This window comes from Cygnus olor, chromosome 3, assembly GCF_009769625.2.
Source record: "Cygnus olor isolate bCygOlo1 chromosome 3, bCygOlo1.pri.v2, whole genome shotgun sequence".
Classification (NCBI taxonomy): domain Eukaryota; kingdom Metazoa; phylum Chordata; class Aves; order Anseriformes; family Anatidae; genus Cygnus; species Cygnus olor.
This window is the reverse complement of record NC_049171.1, coordinates 86,864,119-86,885,652: the sequence shown is the minus strand read 5'-3', so window position 1 is coordinate 86,885,652 and position 21,534 is coordinate 86,864,119. Positions and strand designations below refer to the sequence as shown.

Genomic DNA, 21,534 nt, shown 5'->3' with positions numbered 1-21,534 from the left:
ACTCTAACATTAAAAAGAAATTATCGTGGAAAGTAGTAGTTCCTTTTCTGGAAGTATTAAGGGTTTTCTTTGAGTTACAGATGTTCGTGGTTTTTAGTTATTTATATCTCACAACTTATGTCTTTCGTAATGACAGTATGTAAGAATAAGCTTCTTCAAGGAATTTCTGTTATGAATCAGTTAGGTTAATTTGACCTAAGTGAAACTGTTAAATGTAGCATAAAAAACAGATGCTGTGTGTAAAGGATAGAAGCAGAGAAATTCCTTGCTTTGTTTTGGATTTTTAAGCATTACTGATAAGTTATAGTAACGTGTGGGACCTTTCTAACTTTAAAGGTCCTCGGAAGCGTTCACCGAATTTTTTAATTTTAAAGCACTTGTACATAGTTCAGGATCTGCATGTGAAGTTGAACAGAACCTGTGAGACATGCAGGAAGCATCCTAAAATAGTCTGTAGTTTTCTGGAAGCCATACTAGCTAGTATAAATCCATTTAAACTATTTGTTGGAGGAGAGCAAAAAATTTTGTCTAGCTAGGGAGGAAAAACATGCTTAAAACTTTTAACCTGGTCTCAGGATTTTTTTTTTCCTCCAACATGACTTTCATGTACCTTTTGGAATTCCTCATCACCTAATTGTTGATCATTAGTGGTACTTAATTGGGCGTACGTATTAAGAGGACATGACGCAGCCCACAGACTCTTTTTAAGAGTCTCTCTTCAGTTTATTACTACTTTTCTACTTGATAGCTGCAAAAAGGCTATTGCCTCAAGTCTTTGGGTCTTGAATTAATCTGTCAATCGTAAGTATAGGATCATGACTGGAGGCTTTGAAGGCTGAGATAGTTCAAACTCCTGTTGCCTCCCGGAATTTGACTGTCTCCAAGGTAAAATATATTTTGTCCTTCTGTGGTGCAAGTCTGAACAGAGTCTGTCTTTTCTATGCTCATGAGGTAGGTGTAAGCGGCACTAAAGATGCTTCTTTTGACATCACTGAACACACTGAACAGTTTTCTCGGCTCCTCCTTGTACATCATCTCTTCCGGTCTTCTTAAACATCTTAGTGGCTCCACTGGACTTGCTATACTATATCAATGCGATGTACTTAGTATTATACTTACCAGGTGTACTAGGAAAAGAAATAGTGTGCTGGATGCAGTGCACAAGATGTAGTCTCACAAGTGCCAAATAAGGGGAGTAATCACTTCCCTCATTCTACTGGCTACCTTACAGTTGGTAAAGCGCAGTATGATCGTCTTTGCTACAAGAACAGGCCGCTGGCTCCTGTTCAGTTTGGTGTTGGCTTGGATCACTAGGTGTTCTTCTGCATAGTTACTTTCTAATTAGTCAGTCCCCAAAATAACCCAGGCATGTTTTTGTATTGTCTGTCCAAATAACTCCTTCGGTTTATAATAGGTAGTGTTGTGCTTCCCCTGCAGATGTAATAACACCCTTTCTGCAAATTATTTTAAAGATAAGTTTATTACTGTATATATTTTTAAAGGTCTAGAATATTTGATTGATGTACAAAAAAAAAAAAACTGGACTGAAAATAATTTTTAAATTAATTTAAAGCAATTTGGGAGAGAGGTTTCAAAAAATAGGTGGGGATTTTTTTGTCATTAGGCACGTTGACATGTTTTGAGTAGTTTTTTTCAAATACAAAAAAATTCAGGCCTTCCCCTTTTTGTGAAATTTCGTGGCTTTAGTGCTTTAGTATTTTCTTCAAAGCTTGGTGATGTGTATACTATATTCCAAAAAGGTATAGTTGTGCTTCTGCTTTGTGTAAATGACAGCATATCACAAAGGCTATGAAATGAAAATTTGAAATGTAGTGACACAAAATCAGAGTGGTAATGTTATGTTGACCAGTAACATAACTGTTGCTTCTAGGTGTAGTAGTTCTTTCCTTAGAGGAAAGAAAAAGCTGAAAAAAATGTCCTGAATTATTGTAAAGTAAATGTTGCTTGCATTTTATGAACAGCTGTGTATCTGGTTGTAGCAATTAGACTTGAAATTTTATGTCAGTTTCTTGTTAAGAAAATCGTGAGCAAATAAAAGTGGGATGGGAGTAGCAGTTTCATAGCTTTCACAAGCTTGGTGCTATTTCTGTCTGTTTAAAATAAGACAAATACAGCAGCTGTTACCTCCTTCAGTTGGAGGTCACTTGGTGACATTACTGAAAAAGGATGTTTCGTTTGTTTCACTTTGTTTAGAAAAGGAAGACCAGTGTCTCATGCCTGAAGCTTGGAATGTCGACCAGGGAGTAATAACCAAACTCAAGGAACAATACAAAAAGGAGCGCAAGGGGAAAAAGGGGGTGAAGAGTAAGTGGAAAACATTGCACCTTAAAATCATAAGTCCCACATCTTTCATACCCTTAATTCTATCTCTCTTTCAATGTTTTCCTAAAATTACTTACTCTTTTACTTTGCTGCTCCTGACTGCTTTCCTGTTCACCAGTTCTCAGGGGTTGAAATTAATGATATTCAATCAAGTTACCTGATAAGTAGCTGGATTAGATATAACTTCTTCCAACCACGTGTTGGACTAACTGAAAATTTGTGCTTGGAGAAGGGATTATACTTTTGTTATGCAGAAGCATAAATTGTAAAATGCTTTGGTTTAGTACTTTACACTTCAATATAGAAAATTTCAGAACCCTTTTTTAGCTGGAAACATGCCAGTTTCATAGGAAGATTTAAAGTCTGATATGTAAATTAAGTAACAACAGAAACTTTCTTGAGTATCATATTAGATGACAGAGAGAAAAAACAGGTTAATTTCTACCCCTGTTTATACTTAACATTCACAACATGAAAGTCATACTATCATAATTTGTTATGCAGGGCTCGAAATAGGAAGTAACTCTGATGATCCATTCATCTGTGAATGATGGGATTTATTTTTTGACTTTATCTGTGGGAATAATCTTTAAAAACATTGGGTATTTTTACCCAAATAAAAAAAAATGTGATCAGTATCTGAAATACAGTTTCTAGCCCTGTATTGTAGTTTTTTGTTATGTTTCCTGAAACACAAATCCATTTTATAAAACCAATATTTTTCATAAGTTAAACTTGAAACTTTCTGAACTCAGATGAAGTGTTTAAAATGAAGCACTGTATTTGCAGCTCTATTTCAAACTTCTAGCCATACTGAGAATTCATGTGTAAATGACGTAAATTAGTAATACTGCATGTAATCTGGTAGGAAATTGAGATATTTCTCCCTTTGTGGGAAGATGCTTATTAATACCAGTGATATTCTCACATCCAAAGAAACATGCCTAATGATGCAAAAAGTCAGATCCTCGCATTATTGTTTGAGGCTGACTTGTTTTACTAGCTTTTGTATTGATGTGATGAGTCTCAGCAGTTAGTTATGTTGCTGAAGTTACTCAATCAAATACACAAAGTTTTTTTTAAAGTAAATCATTGCCATACTCTAAATTCCTTAGGTGATATTTTTGTTATATTTGGAATCATTTCAGTTACTGGAACTTGCGAGCCTGGCAAGGAGTTGAGTTAGACAACTGAAATGTTCATGCTTCACGAAACTGATTCTAAATTTCTTTATGGTTAAGTTAGAGGTGGCATACCAATATATGACTTCAGTGAAATTGATATCTAACTTGCCTGTTATTTTTAAAATACACGAACTTGCTATGCAGCGTCAGGGTGAATAGTTGTAGGGTTAATTTAGCAGAAGTTATTTAGTCAAACTACTGAAATTATATTCTTGAGCAGCTATTCAGTACTATTTCTTTTTGGTAATGAAACTTAATATTTTTAATATAGATGCAGTTATTACTGGAACTTGTTCTATACATTTATGAGAAAAATTCCAGATGTAAGGTGGCAGCACTTGGTCATCCAGTGCTCCTTCATAAAGATAACTACTGCTTAGTACGTTTCCAGTACCTTTTGGATTGATTTGATTGGTTTGATCTTGGGAGAGCAAATGGTTTACCGCAGAACAGAATTAAGCATCTTTCCATGGACAAACAATTGTTGGATGGGAATCCAGAAAAAATCGAGAAAAATCCCAGTCAGTTTTCAGCTATGTCTTATATTGCACGTAGTGAAGAAGAACGTGAGGAAGGAAGTCTGGAGAAAAAGAAGGGACTAAAAATCTTGACATTAAGTTGTACAAAGCTTGTAACTATGACTTTAGTCTCATCATAAATCATGTTTAAGTGCTGAACTGCTGCTAAATAAAATACTGTTGTGTTTATAAACCAGATACTGTAGTAAAACAATCTTGCAAAATCCTACTTAATTTTTTCTCAATTAAGTAATATTTTTATGACAGACGAACACAATTTAGTTAATTAACTATCATTATGGCTAGGTTGGACAAAGTAGAGTTTGCAACTGCATTAGTAAACTTAAGATTTTGCAAGGCTGTAGTAAACACTCCTGTGAAGTAGTAACAGCATACATATATTACAGTACACTTCTGTGTTAAAGCTGCTTAAAAATAGCTGTATTATTTACTGGTCTAGGAAAAACCATAATGGACTATGGGTAAGACATTTTCCCATTCTTAATTAAACTTACAACAGGAAAAACTACCGAAGATATGTTTCAGCCTCAATCCTATATAAAACAGTCAAAACAGGGATGTGGGAAAATGATGGAGCAAAGCACAGGTAAGTGTCAAGAAGGGCATGGGTCTTCACCATATGTAGCTTCAGGAAGTAGGCCAGTGAATCCAGTTGCATTTTTATTTTAATGTAGCTATATTTTTTTAGATTATATAGTTCCACAATCCTACACTCCTGCACAAATAAGTTAAAAATCATCATCTTGTCGTAAGAATTTGCCGCACAAAGTACCTGATGCACAAATGTTAAAATATTCACAAATGTTATCAATTGCTTTGGAAAAGTAACTACTCTAATAATTACTGTTGCTGTGACCCAGTCAGAGGCATTCTTGAGCATTCCATGCAAATAACAGTATGAGTTAATAAAAGTGGGGAAAGTTGTGCATTTGCAATTCTCAGTTGCTTCTGTCGCTTTCTTTTCAAGAAATTCATTTCATGCTGGATGATTAGTTACTGCTGAGAATAGGTGCTCATTATTTTTCTATGGTAACATTTTAATGCAAGGTAGGATCCATTGTTGCATGTACTGCTGTACCATATCTGATATAAATAGTGCTGTTATGAATTATCCGTAAACTATTTTGTTTGTTTGTTTTTCTGGTTAGGGCCCAACAGGTCAAAGCTGCAAGATATGCTTGCAAACTTGAGAGATGTTGATGATCTCCCTTCATTACAGCCATCTGTTGCACCTTCTTCTAGGCCCAGTAGCTCAAGGCTCATTGAACATGAGATAAACAGGACAGATGAAGGTAAGTATTGAAAAATTACATACACTTTATAAAGATAGATGTTTATAGTTAATTCTTCTTAAAGAATATCCTCTTTGTAAGCACGTTATAAATGCTAATTCGGCATTATAAATTCTGTCTAAATGCAATAAATGGCATTCCCATTCCTCCCCTCCAGTCTTCACTAGGAAGGTCAAGACAATTTAAGAAAAGCCTTGGGTGGATACCTTCGAACATGATGGAAAAAACTTCTTTGGCATTTGGTGGCTTTGTACTATGGGGATCTTAACTGATTTGCTTGTGTTCATGCTCAGCTCTAGCAGACAGGTGTGGAAGATACATTTGATATATAAGTGTCTCTTTATGCACATAATTTGTGTGTGCGATATGTATACATAGACATGCACATACATGTTCTTTTTTTTAATTCAAAGATAAAAGAGGCTTTGCAGGTAAACACATGCCTAGGTATAGGTTTGGAAAGCATATGGTGATTATACAGTAATATTGAACGACTTACAGCTTGCCAATGTGTTAATTTCCACAAGATGTTCCAAAAATTCAAAAAATTCTCATAGTGGCTCGGTCCAAGCATGGAAAACCATGCATTTTTGCAAAACATAGTGTGTGAGTTCCTTCATTAATATTACCTCTTTAAGTTGCTAAATCATGCATGTGGTTCAACATCTTAGTTGCTGTAATATGCAGCATAATAAATATATTAGGATATATAAACTTGTAAAAGATCGTATCTTGCTCCTTATTTAAATGGTAAATGTGTCTTTAGAAAAATGAGCAAAACATGGTGTTGACTTAGCAGTCTTTCAGTGAGTGTGAAAAAGTAGGTCGGCCAAGTTATAATTAAGATGCATAAAAAGGCCTGCTGTGTGGCATAGTTAGTGAAGATCTCAGTAGTTCTGTTTCCTACATGCTCAGTGATTTTCTTTATGAAAGAAGGGGGTAACTTAGCAACACTTCGAGAAGTATAGGAATTTTTGGTTGAATGTTTCCTTTCCAACCTTCTCCCATGTATTGAGAGACGTATTTGCAGAGCTCTATTTTCATGTCCTTTCAAGATTGTGGTTTTTAATTTAGAGACTCAGATGGACTCTCAGGAAAGCGAGAGGACAGTTGACTGTTACTAGTCTCAGTTCAGTATTACAAGCTTCTAGTTGCATATTCCTTTTGCAAATCTGAGACCAGCTGATATTTTTGGCATACGTTTTTTTTTAATTCTAGTAACTTTCCAGATTTGACATCCTGTATGTATTGGGTGTTGAGTGGAATGTTGCATCATAAGGTCAAAAGAGAGAATGAGAGTGTGATAGTTTAGACTTCAGGGTGATGAAAGTAAGGGGTGTTTGTAATTAAAAGGTAATAACTAAGAGACCTAATCAAACAGCAGAGCTGAAGGGTTTTTACTTGATTTTAAAGGGTAATTGAAAACAAACAGGACAATTCATAGAGGTGCATGAGTGGAATGGAAAGATCACGAAGACTGGGTTAGTTTTTGCTGGATGGTCTGGAGGGGAATTGAATAGAATCTGAACCTGACGCCTTTAGACAAGGGGGAAGCAGCCTGAATAAATCTTCTATTCACTGTAAGCCATGGTTTGTTCAGTTTTAACTTACTGTTGATGCTGCTAGACTAAATAAGATGCTGAGAATGAGCTGGTGTTTCCTTTTTTCTCCATGGTAGCAATGGTATTTGCAAGGTCTTTTATTTACAATGGAACTTAAGGGGGGTGGTTTGATTGGGAAGTAATTTACTGAAAAACCCTTGTAATTTGAGACATAAGGTAAAGTCTGTCATGTCCAGAAGATAGCACATTTTTATATATTCAGTCCCCCTTTTGTGATCTGTAGTTTTGGAGAGTTGTCATAGAGTGAAGTTCATAAAGGCATAGTTTCTTTCCAGTTGTATCACTTGATGCAGAGCCTTATATGAACTGTTCTCCTCTTAACCTTTTATCCTTCCATTTCTAGTGAATCTGCATATGAATATGTTTATGGAATGGTGAATGGAGCTCCTATAGGCATGCTATAGCAGCTGCAAATTATTAAGATTGCATACTGCTAGTAAAAACCCGGAATTAAATACTGACTGACCTATTTGGCAGTTGCAGTAATTTTACAAGTAGCAGTGAATTCTCAGCTTCCAGACGTACTGCTAGGTGGTAGTGCATGTAAACAAGCCTTGCTGTAGACATGCTTTTGAGTATGAGCAGATACAGTGTTAAGAAGGAAGTCCAGCTGCTCCCACCAGCTCTTCTTGGGTACTTTTTTGCTGCTTCTACATGTCCTGTTTGCATATTTTATAGGGGAGCTGGGGAAGGGCCTGAGCTTTTCTGTGTTACTTTGCATTATATATGGGCGAATGGTAGCATACTCTTCCCTCCTGTGGCTAGTTACATTTACTGTCTTGAGTCATGCACACTTGAGAGTGTTCAGAAGATACCATTAATTGGTAAGTACAATGATACTCTTTAGAAGTCTATTTTTTATGGATCCTTTTATGTCTTTTTACACTAAACTACTTGAGAGATGTTTAGTATTTCAGAAGTGGCAAATATGCTTCTATAAATCAACATTGTGTAAACCCATGCTTCATGGTGGTTTTTTTTTGTTGTTGTTTGTTTTCTCTTGCAGTGGAAGCTTTAACATTCCCTCCTTCTTCAGGGAAATCTTTCATAATGGGAACAGATGAAGCCCTTGAAAATGAACTGGGTCTTGGAGAACTGGCAGGCCTCACGGTAGCCAATGAGGCAGATTCGCTGACTTACGATGTAAGTGGTTATTAATGGTGAGGCCATATCTATATGCAGTTTTGGGTCCCTCCACTTCAAGAGGACTGTGGAGAAATTGGAGGGTCTCCAGTGGCATGTGACTAATGAAGAAATGTTGAGGGAACTGGTCTTGTTTAGTTTGATGTAGAGGAGGCTAAGGGGTGCTCTAATAGCAGCCCTACAGGTGTTGGAAGGATGCTTACAAGGATGATAGAGCCAAGCTTCTTGGTAATGTCAGGTGTTAAAACAAGAGGAAACAGTAAAAAATTATGGCATGAGGGATTCAGATTAGACATAAGGGAAAAAATATTTGCCCACAGAAACTGTGGAATCTCCATCCTTGAAGATGGTTAATGCTTGGCTAGGGAGAGATATTGCTGACCTTATCTGGTGTGGACCGTAGTCTCTTCTCAAATGGGAAGCTGCACCAGAGACTTTTAGCAGGTCACTGTGGCCAGCACTTCTGTGTCTGTGTGTGTAACATATGGCTTCCTTTTCTTTCAGTTTGTATCAAAAATCTCTCTTATAAATGCTTTTTTGAACTTTTTTTTTGGTGTATATTTATGATTTCTTGAAAAGATGCTTATTACTTTTAATCATCATCTTTGTGATTTATCAACTTTAAATTAGTATTTAGGTTGCATTGCCCAGCTCTCTCAAGGTTGAGTGGTTATAGATAAAATTTTTGAGTCTTGCATGTTGGGGAGGAAGCATGCCTTCAGTAAATCTGACTATTCAGTAATCACCATGTGGGATTTTACTGTCACAAATAAAATCTGAGATTTCAGAAATAACCTTCAGGTTCTTAGTTTGAAGCTCTACCCTTGTATGCACTTATAGAGCAATACATTGCATAGTTAATAAAAGTTTACATGTTTTGAGAGTGACACTGTAGAGACATGCTCTACTACTAAAGCAAGTTTCTGAGCATGTGACTCTGAATCATCAGGACTGCAATGAAATAGAACATATCTACTAAGATTTAGTATCTTAGCATCATCTCCTAACTTGTTCTCAGATCTTAAGTTTTTTGTTAATGTTTCATAACTTTGTCTATAAAAAGATGGTAAGATGATTTACAGATCACATTTTTTTCTAGTTAATCTGAAAACTTAGATGCTGATTTTCTTTAAGTTCAGAGGACACGACACATCTAAACCATCTGTACAGGAGCTTAATGCTTTCAGTGGCTGACTTCATTGTTCAGGTGTCTGTATAAACTGTAGTGTTTGTCTGTGTCTCCATACCTTGAACTAAGAGCTTTTATTTACAGAATCTATCATTCTTTGTCTACCCACATCCCATCGTGCATGGTTGGGAGTGTTAACTTCTGTTTGTTCACTTGTTAAATCCTATGTTAAGTCTAGTGATCAGGATTCGTAGTTGTGCTTGCCTTACCCCTTATCTTTTCCAGTGCTGACAATAAAGGAAAAAAAAGTGTTTGTGAAGCTTTTTGCTCTTGTCGCCGTACTCTTTATTGAAACAAAATGAATGATTAGTTTTTCCCTTTCAAGCTTCCTTGAAAGCTTAGCTTACAAATAATATAATCTGCTTTTATTTTGGACTACGTATATACCTGCCAAATGGGAATCAAGTGGGATTTAGTAGGATTAGTAGAAATTTAGTAGTTTTTTTGAGTGTCGGTTTTATATCACAAAGAGAATGAAGTTGGAAGTTTTTGCGTGAATCAGTCTTTAAATTCATTTTCTCTCAAGAGCTGCAGACAGGTTCCTGTTTTCAGGCCCTTTCTTTTCAGTGTCATTTTTACTGGATTCCTTTCTTACAAAACATGGCAGTATTATGCTCTTCATATTATGGTTTAGGTTTTTCAAATGTTGCTTTGGTTGGCAGTAAATTAAAGAATGGTTTTAAATTAGTAATGTAGGTTATTAATTTATTACTTAAAAGAGAAGACTTCCCTTTTGGGGATAACACGGTGAAATTTCCCAGATTACTAACTAGTACTATCTTAACTAACCAGTACTGTTTATCTTTTTTTTTTCCTTAAATATTGCATATTGTTGTCTTAACAAATGTTTACTTCAGTTGGTTCTTATTTATTTTCTTTTTAGTTTTCCAGGTAGATTAAGAAGCTTCATAAAATTGTAACAGACTGAGCACTGTACCTAAAAGTATCTAAGCTACAAAATTATTACGCATAATATACTGGCAATAACACATTATATTCTGACTCAGAGGTTTGGGACGTCTGCAGTAGGCACTTGCTTGTTTGCCTTTAACTTTGAGCATCAGAATTGTCCATAATCCTAAGTGCATACCATAGCTATTTCGGGATTTTTCAAGTTATCTGTATACATTATACAGTTAGACACAGCTGTTACAGTTACAAGTAAAACCAAATCAGGAGCTAATTTTGGGGTCGAACCTCCCCCCCCTCAAGATCTGTTTTTCAAATCTCAGTTTGCCTCACTGTTGTGTTTTAGTGGGGAGAGAGAAAAGGAGGCTAGCTGCCTTGCCAGTAACCCAGCTTCTTGCAGCTCTTGCAAGTCTCCTTAGTGAAGAGGAGTGTTGGTGGGGTGGCCAAACAGGCTAGGGTCTGTCTCCACCTCTGCTGCTGGTCTGCTGGCTGGGATTGCCCTCCATCTCCTTCCCAGTTTTTAAGCTAATCATCTTGCACTCTTTTGGAAGAGCATCTTTGAATGAATGAGAAACAAATCGGGAATACTATTGTCAGAACTGGCATGTCTTGTTAGGTGACTGAGGTGTCTGTGTGGCTTTGACAGATACGACACAGGACCCGTGCTTCTGGTACAGCAGCTGGAGGTCAGGTTCCGTTCCCTCCATCACCTAAATAGGTGCTAGATGCCTGTCTTTAGGCAACCGAATTCCACTCCGGACATCTGTGAATACTCTGTGTTGCACCCTATTTGCTGAGACTTTCTTGGCTAGTCTCCAGAAAACCTGACAGAGCTAACTTTGCAGTCCTGCCCCATCCTTGCTCCGGCTCCAGCATTTGTCTGTTCCCTCTGAGCCAACTGAACTCCGTAGACTGGCAAAGAAACTGAGCTGTCTCACTGAGCCGACAGTGCATAATTACAAAGAAACGTGATGAAACCAAACCTGCTGTTTGCTGTGCCTCCTTTCTCATTGTTTAAAATCTATGGAACCTCGTAAGTGAAGCATAGTTTTATTAATAAAGCCAGATGTAAAAAAGGCACTTTTGTTTTAAACCTTTTTTTTTGTGTGTTCTTTGACATTCTCAAAATGTCTCTTGATAGTCATCTCTTTCTTGGAGTTAAAGAAACTAAATTATTTGGGATTATCCACAGCTTTTATTGTAATGAAATCATCAATATCTGAGTCATAGTTGTTTATGTCAATGTTTTATTAATGGACCGTTTCCAGTGGTTATGGCAAGGTAAATTTAATTATGGCAGTATTGATTGACGAAATCATAAAAGTCCATTTGGCATTTTACATCGTTTGTTTGGAGGAGCAGTGTTGAGTAGCTGTTATTTTTTTAAAGGGCTTTCTTTTTGGATCTGGTGGCATTTGTTCCTCAGTAATTGTCTGTGTATATGATAGCTGAGTGCTTGCCAGTTATATACTTAGTATGTAGCTGAGTTTTTTTTGTTGTTTGTTTTTGTTGGTTTTCTTTCCTTCTCTGGCACAGTTTACTTGTCTGGCATTATCAGAAGCTTGTGTTGCCTTAGATGAGTAAGTTTGGTGTTCTTTTCTTCACTGCAAAGACATTTCTACATTTCCATTAGATCTTTGCTTTAGAGATGCTATGTTGATGGTACTCCCAATATTTAGGGACCACAGCCTGCTTGATTCAAGCCCAGTGTTAATGAATGAGCCAGTACATATAGATCAACTTTCAAATACTAAATCAAGTTTACAGAAGTATCAGTCAGAAAAGTACTTTTCAGCTTTTAAATCATGTAACTTAATAGATGTGGAGTATTTCAGTTGCTCAGAGTGCATTGCTGCAGAGGTGTACTCGTTGCCTTTGTGGAATACATCTACCTTCATACCCATTTTAAGTAGTCTAATCAGTTTTAAATGGACTGTTGCTCAAGAACAGGTTGTTATGAAAAATAGGCGAGGTAATTTGACAACTGGAAATGCCAAACTAAAGTTCTGATTTCCTTTCCTTATGCCTTCCAGATTAATTGTGAATTTGCCTTTTTTTCTTTTTTTTTTTTTTTTTTTAATTGTGATTATTAGATAGCAAACAATAAGGATGCATTGAGAAAGACTTGGAACCCCAAATTCACATTAAGAAGCCACTTTGATGGAATAAGAGGTCTGGCTTTTCATCCAGTTGAACCAGTGTTAATAACAGCTTCAGAGGACCATACATTAAAAATGTGGAATTTACAAAAAACAGCCCCAGCAAAAAAGTAAGATTTTTTGTTTTGTTCCATTAAAACATTTTTTTTTATATAAATGGAGCTTCATCTGGGAGTTAACGGGAATTTTTTCTTCAATTTAAGAACAGGAAAACAAGCTCTTAGAGAATTATGGAGATTTTTAAAGAGCACCAGAAGAAATCTACACATGTTCATTGATGCATTTTATTTTTGAAAATGAAAACCATTCACATTTTTTATATTTTCTGTGTAGATATCATTGCAAATTAATTTACTAGTGAAGATATTTGGATGCAGCCTTGTTAGTGTGCTTGCATCTGTATATAAATACACACGTGTACACTATATAAGCTTATATAGACACACACACACATAAATGCATATATCTATGTACAGAATTAGGCATTGATGTAGTTGTTGCTAGGTTTGCTTGTACAGTGTCTCTTTCATGTTGCTGTGGCCATGAGGAAACAAGCAAATTCTTAGCAGGGCTAACATATTGAGGGAGTAGTACATGATACCTTTCAGGAAGATTAGGCAAAGCCTCTGGTCTTCCTGAAGTCTGTGATGACATAACCCCTGATTGGTAAAGACCTGAGCAGTAGTTAAAGTGATTTGTAACTGTGTTACAGCTTTGGTATAAAAGCAAAGTGTCATAAACCTCTTTCATCAGGTAGGGAGTGGGAACACTTAATGATATATTCCAACTGATACTGATAACCCTCCACTCCTTTCCTCCTATTGATGCACCTACTGGCTTGATTGCTGTGTGAGAGATCTTGAACTCTCAACCTTGCAAGTCTTTAAATAAACAAAAATCCTATCATATTTTGAAAGAATGCAAATAATTACTAGATATAGAAAAAAATCATGTTAGGAGAAGGAGTTTTGAGGGAGACTTCAAAAGAGGTAGCACTGATTTTAAGAATTTAGCACTTTTGGCAGATTTTTGTAAAGCATTGTGTAAGGTTGTACACATGTTAACATTTTCTTGTACCTCATTTAGGAGTGCTTCTCTTGATGTAGAGCCGATATATACCTTCAGAGCACATAAGTGAGTATTTGCTAAGAACATTATCATATTTTCAGAAATAGAATACTTTTAAACAGAGACAGAATTTTTTTAAATTTCTACCATGTCAACTACTAGTGTTTCTACTAGTGCTTCTATTAGTGCTTTCATGTAGTGCTTCTAGTTCCCATGTTATGTAAAACACCTGCATATGTTCATTTCCTTTCTGCATAGATCTTTTTTGTCTGACACTAAGTACAGCACAGTTTTTTAAAGAAAACCGTAACGATTATACAGTTCAAATTCAACTAAGTTTTCTTTTCATCATTGTATCTCCTGACTTTTTGTTGGATATGTGCATATGTAGAATGAAGTTGTTCCCAGTGAATTAAAATCTACTGAATCATTTTCATGAAGAAGCCTGTAATTTTTTAAAAGGAAAAAAGTTACTTAAGTGAAATAACAAAGCCTATAGTTTTAAAGTGTAAGACATTTCATATTTCATGTTCATAATGACTAAATTGTTCTGACTGTAGTTATGTTACCAAATATTGTGGAGGTTTTCTTGTGGGAAGTGTTGTAGCATATGATCTGAGAATGCAGAATTTCTGTTGCAAGCAGTGCAGCAAATCTATTGCATTTTTTGTGGAAATTTGAGGATTTGATTGACATTGTTCATCACTTAATGAAAATGTTAATAGTCAACTTGTTGGGGGTTGGGGTTTGTTCCAGTGGACCAGTGCTTTGTGTGGTGATGAGCAGTAACGGTGAACAGTGTTACAGTGGGGGAACTGATGGCCTCATCCATGGCTGGAATACAACCAACCCAAACATCGACCCCTATGATTCTTACGGTATGTTGTTGTCAGGCACACCAACAAATGATACATTTAGTGACATTAATGTTATGTGGCTAAAATAGTATAATAGGTAGGTAGAAATACTTCTTGGCAAATTTAAAAGAGAAAATTAAATGTTGGCTTCAATTAGTTTAAGTGAATTCTTGTTTTAATACTGATATGCATTAATAAGAAGATGAAACGTGTCATTTTCATAAAAGCGCTTTGGTCTCTTCACAATTTTGACAAACAGCTGGGTTGAAAAAGTATAAGGTTAAACCAAATACTCGGCAAGTGCAGGAAATGTGTATTTTAATGTTCTTTTCTTTGACAAATCTCTGTGCAGTTGAGATAAAAAGAGGTTGTATAGTCTGAGACCAAAGCTGTTAATGTTTTCTGTGAACTGATAAAAAGACCTAGTTCAGTAAGGTTTACCAGATCTGAATGGGTCTCAGCCTTGTGTCTGGGTTTTAAAACATTCTTCACTTCTCAAAGCTTCAGATATGCTTGGCCTCGAAGTTGTATTTTGGAAAAAAAAAAAAGATGAATATGCCATTAATGGCTGCTTGAGAGAGAATTATGAAACAAAGGTCTGTTTTCCAAACTTTGATACTGTTCTTTCTGCTTAAACTTTGATTTATTCCATTAGCTACAAACCAAATACTATGTATGCTGATGAAATTAAAGCATCTTCATCCCAGAATAATTGAGACTATTATGTTGGTATGACCTGGTTGTGGTTTTTTTGTTTTGTTGTATGGACTAGCTTGTTGAGGCTGGTCCATAAGCGCACAGACCAAGATACAAATATTGACTTAATGCAATCTTTGTTCTGAAATGTTCTGTTTGTCTTTTGTTCACAGATCCTTCTGTTCTAAGAGGTGCTTTTGTAGGCCACACAGATGCAGTGTGGGGTCTGGTTTACAGTGGCACACACCAGCGTTTGCTGTCCTGTTCAGCAGACGGCACTATACGTTTATGGAAAACTACAGAAATTGCTCCAGCTCTCAATATATTTAATGATAATCAAGGTACAGAAAAGTGCCCTAACTTAAAGTTCATTACCACTATTCAGAATGCCATAATTTTGGCTATTGAGTAGAAATCTTTCCTGTTTGTTTACTGGATTTTTTATCTTAATGAGTGTTTTTGTGGGGTAGTAAATTTGAGTCTCTTCTCCTTTGACACCAGCTAATATGGATACCTACACACAGGGGGATGCACACATTTAAAAATTACTGCAGCTTATCTGCTGATGTTACTAGATCCATGGAGTATAATGCACCTCCTCCATAACTGATATTCAGACTGAGCTTCCGTTAGGCCTTTGCTTCTGGTTTGTCCAGAATAAAAATCCCTTATCGCCAGAGAAATTTGGAACAGTCAGTGCTTAGGCTCAGGGCAGTGTCCTAGTACCATTATAGGTGAGGTTCCTTGTGCCACTGACAAGGAAATAGAATTGCCAGATTGCAATTGATTTTCTAGTTTGTGCATTAAATAAAAAGCAATAATCTAGTCAACCTAAGTGCTGCTTATTGAAAAAAATTAGTCGTTAGGATTTAGTTGCTAAAATACGATGCACAGACCAAAATCCTGTTCTTTAGAGCCTAACTTCTTGGAGTTGCTGTTTCAGTAAATGCTCTAGAAGGAGTCACTTGACATTGTCTTAAGAACCATCTTACACCTGATGGTTCTAAAGGTAACCCACAAACCAAGGCAGTTCTTTGGTTCTTCCGAAAAACTTCAAGGCAAAATAAACTTTCGCAGAACTGAACAGACTTTCTGAATTATGTTGTAAAGCTGACCAGATCTGTCATTATTTGTTAGTTTAAATAGACTGAGCAAAATAGAAACATTTCATGCAGTTCAGTTCTGGCAAAGCTATGTTTCCAAAAGTCTGCAGGGTTCTGTCAGAATCGTAACTGCTTTGCTTCCAGCTTGCCTACCTCTCTACTTTGAAGATTTCCTGGAAGATTTTTTTTTTAATTTGAAATTATTAAATTAACAAGGGGCAAATGGGAGAGAATAGTCTTGACTCACAGAGTTAATTATGGTTTTTTATATTCTAAACTGTGAATTAAAACTCAGACATGAAATTCAAAGGTTCTTCTTTGAAACAGAATTTTGCCTATGGCTTATTAAAAACTTGAACAAACTCTCTGAAATATTCAGCAGTCATCTCTCAAATCCTTTAGATTAACCATTGTGGGCTTACCAGGAAGCTGCAGGTAAGCAGGCATTGCAGTGATAGAAAAGGTCACTTCAAAACAGTACAGTTTTCATCTTCATAACAGTCTTTTTTGGCTTTACTGTGGTATCTGTAGTTACTTAACATTTCTGAGCACACAGCGCATGCAAGTAAGATGTTTCTCCCATGAGCCTTGAGAGAGGTGGTGATACTCCTGCATTATCTGGTATCAATGGACATCAGGTCACTTAACTTGGGTATCTCACTCTATACCTCTTTTCCTTCTTCTGACATCTGTTGGAACTGATGCTGTTCTTTCACATAGTTGGTAGAGACCAGTATGTTTGAGGAGAGAAATTTTAAAGCTTATTTCGTATACCCAAGATCTGCTCATCTGACCTTCTGTCATGCTTAGGTAGCCACGGTGTGAAGACATCAGATGTGTGTGTGTGTGTGTATATATATATATACATATACATATATATATATATATATATATATATATATATATGGCATAATAGGCACAACGGAAAAAGTTTTGTGATATGAGCTGAAAAATGTATTTATGTAACTTCCCATGCTGTTAGTGTCAGCATATAAAATTTAGATCTGGAAAGCTTTTTTTTTTTTTTTTTTTTTTTTTTAAGTCTCTGAAGTTGTCCAGGTTAATAACAACTTGAAATTGTCTGTCTTGTAAATGATTTTACCACTTTGATATTATGTCCTTAAACTGGAGGTTTGGTTGAAAATTTGTCTTAGAGTTAAAGGAAGAAAAAGGATGGGGGGGGAGGGGGGGGGCATGGGCAGGGAGTGAAGGTTCTTACTGCCAGTAGATTTCTGTCTAGCCCCAGTTCCAGACAGAGCATCTTAGTAAAGAATATTGTTCATATGCATACCAGAAAAATAGGGTTAAAGAAGTGATCATTCAGGGCAATCTGTTTAGATTGATATATAGTGTAGTTTTAAAAATGTAACATTTCCTTTCATAATCATGACCCTTTAAATGTCAAAGTGCTTAGTGTTCTTTTCGTGTTTTTTTTTTTTAACAGTTGAATCTTACAAAAATAATCTCTACATTATTTTCTAGAAATGGGAATCCCTTCATCAGTAGATCTCGTGAGCAGTGACCCAAGCCTCATGGTAGCATCATTTAACACTGGACACACTAGCATTTTTAACATGGAGACACGACAACGAATTCTTACCTTGGACTCTGGAGTAGATACTAGTATGTATCAAAAAAAAAATATTGCTTAAGATCAGATCAGATGGTATTAATGGTCTTTGCAGTGTTTCCAAGCAATTAGTCAGATAACTTATGATACATTATTATTTGTCAGATAACAAGTTATGATAATTTAAAACATGAATTATGTTAAACGCTGTGTTTTAAGGTGTAGTAATAAATTGTTATTACTATACCTGAGCACGTGGGCATTTCAGTAGCAGAAGAGTGAATATAATTTTAAAAGAAGGTAGAAGAAACACCTGCAGACACCCTAAATTATCCTCCAAGGAATAGTGACAGAATGAAAAGCATAGATTTCCCAGGCTTCTTTAATAGAGCCCAGTGATATTTTCAGCTTCAGGATTTTCTGTTTCCTCTTTAGTCCAAAATTGCAAGACAGAGGTAATATCAGGCAAATCTAAAGTTGAATTTATTAAAAATTTGGGAGCGTGTGGGGGACTTCCTTTATATTTTTCGTCAGGGCTGTCACTTTTCTAAGTTTTATATAAACTTCCGACTCATTTGCAGTTGGTCTTTGAAGTTTTCTCCATAGGAGATGAACAGAACTCCAGTGAAAGAGTATTCACAAAGTCCTACATAATGCTTTGGATTATGGCAGTGGCCAATATCAGATGCTCTGGAGGAAACTGTAATTAGCCTGCTATCTATAAGTTAATTTATCCTGGCATTAGGAAAGGGACCAGAATGAGCTGAAGCCTGAAGTTTCATATTCAGGCCAAAATGGTAAACTGATACAACATAAATGTTCAGTCCTTCTTAAAATTTTGATAACTTTTTTTCACCTAAAAGTTTATGTCAGTGAATTCTACTGTCCAATTATATTTTTATAAGCGAGTAAGCCCTGCTTGTTAGCTTTGCTTGTCTGTTTTAAAAGTAGTTGAACAACTCTGTCATTTTATAACAGGGAACAGAATATCCCATCTCCCTTCTTTGCGTTATTACTTTTTTTTGTAGTCCAGTATCTTTTGTTTGTCTGAAAAAAATAGTCCTGAATCACCTATCTGTATTGAGTGGAAGTTTTCTTCTTGCCATTTCTTTTCACTTCCTCCTCATTACTGTTATTTAGGAATATTCCTTTTTAAAAAGGAAGACCATGGTATAACCAGCAGTCTCTGTTTAGTGTTTTTAGTTACATAACAGTACTATAAAACTTAGGTATATTAAAAAAAAAAAAAAACAACAAAAAAAAACACAACCTTATACAAGAACTAGGCAAGAGGAGAATGAATCACCTGAAATGCCCTACCACCACCACGTAGGGACTCTGCTGTTCAGTGAGGGCCTCATTCCGTTTGGCATTTTAAAACTGAGGAAAACTGGCTGTGATGCAGCCTCATGCTTTTAGTACTTCTAGGGGTGTTTACTAATAAGAATGTTTTTGGCTCAGTTAACACTTTTGATAATTCTTAAGTGTCCTATGGACGCTGACACATTTTGTAGATTCAGATCCTATAGTGGTCTTTTATTTTGTTTGTTTGTAAGATTTTGATTAGCTGATCTGAGTGTTCTTGGCAGCAGGTTAACTGGATACAGTCAACTCCTCCATGAAAAAACATAACTCTGTTTTGTTAATTTGTGGAGTGGCTGTGTTTTGCCTGGTAGTCTGTCCCTCTTTAAGACCACTCTTACAGTAGTCTGTGTGTCACATCAGTGCCTAGGTTTCTAATCAAAAAACGAACTACCAAAATATCTTTCTTTCCTATAATTTCCTAGTTTCTGTGTGTGTGTGTGTATAAATATGAAATAATGATGTTTCAAGATTCTTGAATGCTAGGAACATGACTCATGAATAGCTGAGTATGCTTTTCTTCAATGAGAATTTTAGTCAGTGTGTATCAAATGATGGTAGATGGGTATTGTTCTGTGATTGTGAGAGCAAGGGATCCTGTTTGCTTTGAAACATATAACGTATCATGTTATTTTTTCCTGTACTGCCTGTATGCTATGGAAAAAGTTTAGCTGGACAAGAGGAGGAATGTGGAGGTGGGGAATGCAAAAATTGTATTTTCATTCATTTCTTGGTTCCCTGTTCTTACCTGATGCACCAATCTAAAACTGTAGCAAAAAATTAGACCGTACCTTTTTGTTTTTACACTCATTTGTAAGGTTAGTTTATGCCTCTGTGTGTGCGTAATTTGGAAAGTATTTTAGAGTAAAACAGGTTATGTAAGGTTTTCAGTTGTTTCCATCACATTAGGGAAAAATTGTATTGCAGATAAGATTGATTACATATTTGTTTCTTAGTAGCAATCTTTCAAAGCACTTAGCAATTTACACGTGTTGATACGTATGATTTTTTTTCTTAGCAGTCAGCTCCTCCTGTCAGATAAATAGAGTCATCAGTCATCCAACTCTTCCGATTAGTATCACGGCTCACGAAGACAGGCACATCAAATTCTATGACAACAATACAGGTATGCATATTTTTGGCAGGACTTAGTCATAGTAGTTGTAGGACATAACAAAAATTTCATTATGATTAATATTATTCAAACAAATGCTGAGGGATACAAAGAATTGAATATTCTCTGAAAAAGAAATTGTCTTTTCATTGGTAGAGCCCCAAAATTGCCAGTCTATATAAAAATGTATTGGGTAATTAGCATGAAAGGAAGCTTCTTTTTAGTTTGCATGTCCTTATGTTCGTTGTGTGTGTCTGAATTATTTTGATTTGAGGGCAGGAAGCTTGGGCGCTTCCTTAGTTCTTTAAAGACTTCTGCTTGATGGATTGGAGGTAGAAGTTCCCTTGCAGGGCATCATTCTCAATTTGGTATACTGTATTTCTCCATATCTCTTCTGCAGAAACAGCTGGACACTTACAGTGTGTTTTCTAATTTGTGGTGAGAGTTGCACTAAGATGTGTAATTAAAAATGCTGTGATTTTAAAGGAATTTTTGGTAGGAATAGTAGTATTAAATTGTTATTCTTACTGTGAATCTTGTGAATTGTTATTCTGACTGTGATAATCTTCAGCCCGTGACTTCTCTGTTTCCAGGTCACACTGCCCTAAAAGTTAAAGTGAGATCTTTCAATATTTTTGTTGATTTTAAGTTAGCTACTCCCCCCATGTGTGTTAAATAAGAAGAGGTCAAAGCACCCAAGGGAAGCTGAGAAAAAAGCTGAAAATAGATTATTTGTTCAATTATATAGTTCTGTAATTTATAGTAGAGGAAACACTGAGTTTTTCATATTATTTTTTATTTTCAGCAGCTTAAAAAATACATTTGACCCATGATTTCTTATTTTTCACATCAAATCATTACTATAATTATAATAAGCTGTAATAGAACATTAATTCTCTCTGGTTTGATTAAAATTATCCCATATTCTTATTTAGTTTATTTCACTGTTTATCACTATATTCAGTCCCTGTCCTCCTTCCAAGTCAAAATCTTACTGCTGGACTCACTTAAGTCACCTCATGTGCAGATATTTAATGTGCACAGCGATTGTAGCATCAAGGTGGTTTTGCCCACACAAAACGAAGGGCTAACAAAGTTTGTGGTATTGGTTCTGCATCTTTCCTGAGACTGTAAGCATTAAAAGAATGGCGGCTTCATATTTTTTCCTGATTCAATCATGGGAGAAAATTAATGTATTATTAAACAGACTGTGTTTAAGCAGTGAATACAGGTATCAGTGAATTGCAGAAAAATAACCTAAATCTTTTCTTTCAAAGGAAAACTGATCCACTCCATGGTAGCTCACTTAGATGCGGTTACAAGTTTAGCTGTTGATCCTAATGGCTTGTACTTGATGTCTGGCAGTAAGTACATGAAATTTCAT

At 35.9% G+C, this 21,534-nt stretch overlaps 1 protein-coding gene across 4 annotated transcripts in view; it reads left to right on the top strand.

The window, feature by feature from the left end:
- The window catches only part of STRN (striatin), a 68,780-nt gene that overhangs the window by 38,979 nt on the left and 8,267 nt on the right, over positions 1–21,534 (top strand). The window contains exons 8-18 of one of the 4 annotated variants that reach the window (XM_040551543.1): positions 2,215–2,325; positions 4,566–4,652; positions 5,215–5,358; positions 7,987–8,123; positions 12,315–12,490; positions 13,467–13,514; positions 14,205–14,326; positions 15,175–15,342; positions 17,587–17,727; positions 20,058–20,162; positions 21,428–21,514. In XM_040551543.1, the coding sequence (XP_040407477.1) occupies positions 2,215–2,325; positions 4,566–4,652; positions 5,215–5,358; positions 7,987–8,123; positions 12,315–12,490; positions 13,467–13,514; positions 14,205–14,326; positions 15,175–15,342; positions 17,587–17,727; positions 20,058–20,162; positions 21,428–21,514 (1,326 nt within the window). Of the gene's footprint in view, positions 1–2,214; positions 2,326–4,565; positions 4,653–5,214; positions 5,359–7,986; positions 8,124–12,314; positions 12,491–13,466; positions 13,515–14,204; positions 14,327–15,174; positions 15,343–17,586; positions 17,728–20,054; positions 20,163–21,427; positions 21,515–21,534 lie in introns of all 4 variants that reach the window. The other 3 variants (XM_040551542.1, XM_040551544.1, XM_040551545.1) reach the window with 3 other exon arrangements.